The sequence below is a fragment of the Quercus suber genome, unplaced genomic scaffold (assembly GCF_002906115.3).
Source record: "Quercus suber isolate HL8 unplaced genomic scaffold, Cork oak 2.0 scaffold_47, whole genome shotgun sequence".
Taxonomy (NCBI): Eukaryota; Viridiplantae; Streptophyta; class Magnoliopsida; order Fagales; family Fagaceae; genus Quercus; species Quercus suber.
Genome location: NW_027069512.1, coordinates 41,221 through 47,655, shown reverse-complemented (window position 1 = coordinate 47,655; position 6,435 = coordinate 41,221). Strand labels below are relative to the sequence as shown.

The following is a 6,435-nucleotide window of genomic DNA, read 5'->3' as shown; positions in this document are numbered from 1 at the left end:
CCAAAAAGAAAAAAAATGTCATCTAATTTTCAATCAAAATTTTAGATCTTTAATTGAGGGAGGAAGATGTTAGTACTCTAAATAAATCGAAATATTCATGTCATGTAGGTGGTGTTTGGATGACAACATTTAAATTTGGATTTGAATTTGAAATGTATTGATTTGAAATCCATTGATTTTAAAATTTCTTATTTGGGATTTTTTAAGCAATGAAGGATTTGAAATTCATCATTTGAAATTTCTTTGTTTGGATACCTATATTTGAATTTGGTTTTAGATTTGGATTTAAGATCAATAAAATATATTTTTTTAATTATTATTTTTCTTAATAAAAAAATATTAAAAATTTGGTTTCTGTCTCTTCTCTTTCATCTCCATTTCCTCTCTGTCTTTTTGTCTCTCTCCGGCGAACCCACACAACACCATCCACCAAAACTCAGCCACACTCTTCTGTCACCACCAAAATTACCCAAAAAAAACCCACATCCCAGATCCGCCGCCGCCCAGCCTTGAACAACCCACCACAAACCCATCAGAAAAACAATCACATGCCCATACCGGAAAAACAATAACATACCCACACCAGCACAACCGATTCAACTCCACCACCGCTGCCCAACCCAACAACCACCGAATCAACCCAATGCACCAAACCCCAAACCCCAAACCCATGGCCAAACCAACTTCTCAAATCTCAGACCCACACCACCACAATCATACCCACTTCTCAAATCTCAAACCAAATACCAAACCCATGGAAAATTACCCAAAAAAAAAAAAAAAACCCACATCCCAGATCCGCCGCCGCCCAGCCTTGAACAACCCACCACAAACCCATTAGAAAAACAATCACATGCCCGTACCGGAAAAACAATAACATACCCACACCAGCACAACCGATTCAACTCCACCACCGCTGCCGAACCCAGCAACCACCGAATCAACCCAATGCACCAAACCCCAAACCCCAAACCCCAAACTCATGGCCAAACCAACTTCTCAAATCTCAGACCCACACCACCACAATCATACCCACTTCTCAAATCTCAAACCAAATACCAAACCCATGGAAAAGAAAACAAAAATGAGGGATCTTTGAGCAGAAAAATAAATGAAAATAAGTTTAGGATTTGGAGAGGAGATGAGATTTTGAGATAGAGGAACCGAGTGAGGAAGAGGGCGAGCTCAAGGTGAGCCACAGCCGTTCATGTTCTCTACACAAATGGTGCCAGAGACTCTGTCTCCACCGCCGATCTATAACGGAGGATTCTCTAATTTCTCGTCGGAGCAGAACGAAAAGGACTTTGATGGAGGTTTTAGCGGATTGGACGGCCCAATCTTGCTTCCGCCGTCGGAGATGCAGTCAGAGGAGGGCTTTGCTCTGAGAGAGAAATAGAGCACAGTGCATGAGAGATTTCAAATTCCACCGTGTTTATGGGTATTTGAAATCCATGAATTTAAGCTTCTCAAATTCTGATTGGATTTGGGACCAAATCCAAATCCATTTCTTTTAACTTATCCAAACAAAGGATTTGGATTTGGGCTCCCTCAAATCCAAATCCAAATCTATGGGATCCAAACAGACCAGTAAGGTTTTTTATTTATATTTTTTTGAGTGGTAAAACTTTCGAGCAGTGGCATTCCTGAGGTCATTTCTGTAACGTAATGCGGTAGGAGACCTGGAACCTATACTGGAAATGACCAAGGGTGAGATGTGTTTCTAGAATCTAGACTAGTTGAAATTTATGAAGGAAAATAGGTTGAATTTTATTACTTTCAAATTGAAAAAGTCAATAATTGCAAGCCTCTACTTGTAGCATTATACATCTAGTAAATTACCAGTCACACTGCCATGTCTTTTGCACTCATAGACACAAATTTTTTTTGTAGAATAACATATCTTGAGATTTAGATTCAGAGAATGAGAGCACACAAGCTGTTGAATTGCAGACCAAGCTGATGCTAGTAGTGTTTAATATGTTTATGATGCTGCTGAGGAGACAAAGTCTTCTCTTCGCCCTTTGTAATATGTCAACAGCTCATTGCGATCGCGAAGGCTTTCTTTAATGGCTGGAATTTCATTGAAGTTTTTGATCCATGCCTGTAAGCGAGGGAAGCTATCAGCTTCCAACACTTTGACCCCAGCTGCTTCTTGAAGGATTTCCATCAAGCAAGCTATCCATCCAAAGGCTAAGTCAGTCAGTCCTATTTCACTGCCACCAAAAAACTTCTTCTCTCCAAGACCATGCTCTTCTAGGATTCCCAGAAGTTCTTTCACTTCTTCTGTTGCTTTCACTTGTTCTTGTCCACCAGTTGTAAAGAAGCCAAACAAGTTGTTGATCTAAATCACTCAAAAAGTATCCAATTAGAGCGGGTAACATCTCCATCTTATTATCTAAGTCTAGAAAAAATGTTCAAAGTTTGTTTTTGTTGGGTTTATAATAGTTAGATTAATCAAATTTATGTGAGTTTTGGATAATTCAACAGTAAAATATTTTCTCTTCTAATAAGAAATTTAGGTTTGAATTCTGCCTATATATACTTAAAAATCAATGTCTAAAAGTTATTATAGAATTGATACTATAAATTTAAATCCTATCATATCATGCCTATATAAACAAATAAAAATCAAATATACCAAAAAGGAAAAGAAAAGACAATCACCCTTTTTTATTCTCCTCTTATTTTTTCATCTTTAGTTAATTGACATTTACAAATCAAGCAAATACTTTTAAACTTTCACATGTATAAATGAAAAGTTCAAAAAAAAAAAAAAAATACGAACAATTAAGGAGAACAAAGTTGTTGGTGAAATTATATCAAAAAATAAAAATAAAAAGGTTGTAGGTCTGATTTTATGCAATGCAAGAATAAACATAATAATTAATTAGTGATGCATAATTACCTTATCCTCTCCAAACTTTGCCCAGAACCGAGCCACAGCTCTCTCGTGAGGATCATCTGGAAGTAAGGGGTTCTGTGGCCAAGTCTCATCAATGTACTCGAGGATGACAATGGATTCTGCGATGGGTTTCCCACCATGAACAAGTACAGGAACCTTCTTATGGACTGGGTTGTACTTCAAAAGCATTTCACTCTTGTTGAATCTATCCAGTTCTACATTTTCATATTTGATACCCTTGAGTTTCAGTGCCCATATAACTCGATGAACATATGGACTTGACCAGGCTCCTACTAGCTTTACTTCTTCCATAGATAGATTTTCTTAATTTTCTACCGACGTTGTGTGGAAGGAAGGCCTTATCTACTTTTTTTTTTTTTTTTTTTTGATACCTGATAAACATAATAGCAGTCATTCCTTGATGCATCAGCTGCCTAGTGTCCGAGACAAAAGTCTGCTCCTGCCGAGTTGGTCAAAATGATGAGCCTGCTTAGATTGACTTCCTTTGCTTTGAAATGTATACAACTTGGAGTAAAGGGAAGATGATAATGTGGGCCATGAGGCTCACATTATTGGCTTAAAAAAAAAAAATCATTTTTTATTTTTATTTTATTAACATGATGGGCTCTTTTCCCATGTGAGATTCTCAGACCCTAGATTAGGATAAAATTTGTTTTTATTAAAATAGTTACCATGTTTGACTCCACTTTTAATGATTGAGCCACATGGCCCACATTAACAACTTCCCTTTACTCCAAGTTGTATACAATTCAAAGCAAAGGAAGTCAATCTAAACAGGCTCATCATTTTGACCAATTGCAAAAGATCAGTCCAACTGTTTAACTGTGCTAGAGTACCAACTTGATCATGTATGGTGTAAACAGATATATTTGATCGTGTATGTTAAAAAAAAAAAAAAAAATCCTCCGCCCTATCCTTCATTGACTTGATACATCTGAATGGCTGCTTAAAAGTGCTGTTTGTTACAACTTTCAGCTTTTTGTTTTTTTGTTTAAACTTTTTTTTTCATAGATCTGACTTTAATTTTTTAAAAATAAGCTAATTTTTAATTTTTTGTTCCACATATTATAAATACATTATTAAATAAACTGTATTTAAATGCATTAATTTCATGGTGCGTAAGAAGCAAGCATGGAAGATATAGATCCTATCAATTAACAAAGTATTTATTTTTTTTAATTTATAACTTGAGATTTTTGGAAGAGGGATCCAACAGCTAAGTGAGATGACAATAGAAAATTCGAGCTTAAATCCATTTTTTTTTTCATTTATTTATTCTATTCTATTTTCTTGGAAATTAGTATTTTGATTTTATGAACAAGGTACTTGAATCCAATTTTTCAAAAAAAAAAAAAAAAACCTTGAATGCAGGTGGCATGTATACTAGATCCGAACTTACGCTCTGTTTTTTTCGCTAAAAAACTTCCTGTAAAGATAGGTTTCCACATTTTTCAGTGTTTGGTAACACAAAAAAAAAAAAAAAAAAAAAACTGGTCAATGTAAAACTTTCTTTAGTCAATGGAAAATTCTAATAAAAATAAGGTTTTTTTTTTTTTTTTATAGGTTGTTTTCCAAAAAAAAGAAATGGAAAACAATCTCTCTCTCATGGTACGCTCTCTCACTCTTTCTCTCTTCCCTTTTCTTTTTCTTTCCTCACATCCTCACTGTCACTAACTCTGGTCTCTCCACTTCCATAGATCTCTCTCTCTCTCTCTCTCTCTCTCTCTCTCTCTCTCTCTCTCTCCATATTTCTCTTCCCCTTTATAACACAGTTCTCTGATTAGATTCTTTTTCCCTCATAGCTCAGCAATTATTTCATTCCTCTCTACCAACTTGCAAAGGAGAACATATTTGTAGCGGTAATTATTTCATTCCTCTTTACCAAAATCCCAATTCTTTACTTTGAATTTCAAACTTGATTTTATTTTTTCTCTAAGAAATTTTTGGTTTGATGGATTCTAGGTAGAAGTTCTTTTTTGCACATAAAAGTGCTAAAAAAATAAAAATATAAAAAATAAAAAAGAAGAAAGAAAGAATGAATGAAGTAAAAGTCGAAAATTTTAAACATAGTGCCTATATGGCTCTAAATTGCTTTTACATAGAATAATCTTTTTTGTTGGCAGATACATTATGCATATAATATGCAGTGATGATATATTATGTAAATACATTATATAAATACATAATTTCAAGTAATATTAAAGACTTTTGGTTGACCATAGTAGACAATTAGTGTACCAGCAAAAAGAGTAAACAATTAAAAGTTATTGTTATTTGTACTTATTAAAGATGTATTCCCCTGTCAGTTTTATGTATATAGACAAATGGTTGATATATATATATATATATATATGTATGTATGTATGTATGTATGTATGTATGCATGGACGTTACTATGCATATATATGAGCAAGATGAGTGATAGAGATCATGAAAATTTGACAACTAATTTTGATTGTATCTATTGTCAAAATTGCAGTATGAAAACCAAATTCATTCTTGGTTTTTTATTATTATTTATATTGATTACATTAGTTGGTTTACATAATACACATGTTTTAAATTACACATGAAATATAAAAAACTAAAATAAAAATTTGTATACTAAATAACAGAAAACATTGTCAAACTCATTTTCAAGGTCGTTATCAAAAACTGAAAAATAATATAGTTTTCTAAAAAATGCACTCTAAAAAATGAATAATTTTCTAGAAAACGTTAATGTTGAAACAAAGAGAGCGTTAATCGAAGAAAGAATCTAGATTGGCCCAAGAAATATATAAGTATGTGGTAGAAATGGGCTATAACCAATCTCTTTGGCCCAAAAACCAAGCCCAATAACTTAAATGGCCACAACATGCCTTCGAGTTCAAACTAGTACACTTGCTGCTATTCGGTTGATAATGTGGAGAACTTGTATTCAATATTTCAATCTTGGAACAACATGCAGATTCAAGTTGTTTGTTTCATTGCATTTGGGCTCATCTATACTTCTTGATCTCTCTTAAATAATTTTTTTTTTATTCTATTTCTCGATAATTTGTTTTGCCATTTGGTTTTTGGTTTTTGCTTAAGTAGTTCTTTTTTATTTTATTTATTTTTTAAATTTAACATTTAAGAAAAATGTTAGTTTTGTACTACTACTACAAGGTCTAGCAAGGATAAAGTTTCTGTTCAGTGTCCTATAGTTTGGCCAAAATGGCCAAATACCACTTTTTTTTTTGAAATTTTTAGCAAAAAAACACTGTTTTGAAATAAATAGGAAAGTACCACTTTTTCTAGAACTCGAGTTTCAGAAACTCGAGTTCCTCATCAATTCCGCCACCATAAAAAAATTATGGTACTCGAGCTTGCTAAACTCGAGTTCTATGCAACACAGTACTCGAGTATACTAGGCTCGAGTACATTTTATAAATAAACTGCAGATAAAAAATTTACATAGTACTCGAGTTTAACAAACTCGAGTACCGTGTAAATTTTTTTTTTTTGGGATAATCGACAAATAAACATAA

The 6,435-nt window shown here is 33.5% G+C and overlaps 1 protein-coding gene across 1 annotated transcript; it reads right to left on the bottom strand.

Moving 5' to 3' along the window:
- Window positions 1-1,742: 1,742 nt before the first annotated feature.
- On the bottom strand, window positions 1,743-3,296 carry LOC136061054 (probable glutathione S-transferase). Its single transcript, XM_065771642.1, has 2 exons — window positions 2,906-3,296; window positions 1,743-2,341 (listed from the first exon to the last, which is right to left on the bottom strand). Exons 1-2 carry the CDS (start codon window positions 3,212-3,214, stop codon window positions 1,982-1,984), a joined length of 669 nt encoding a protein of 222 aa, XP_065627714.1. The 5' UTR covers window positions 3,215-3,296; the 3' UTR covers window positions 1,743-1,981.
- Between the last annotated feature and the right edge of the window lie 3,139 nt (window positions 3,297-6,435).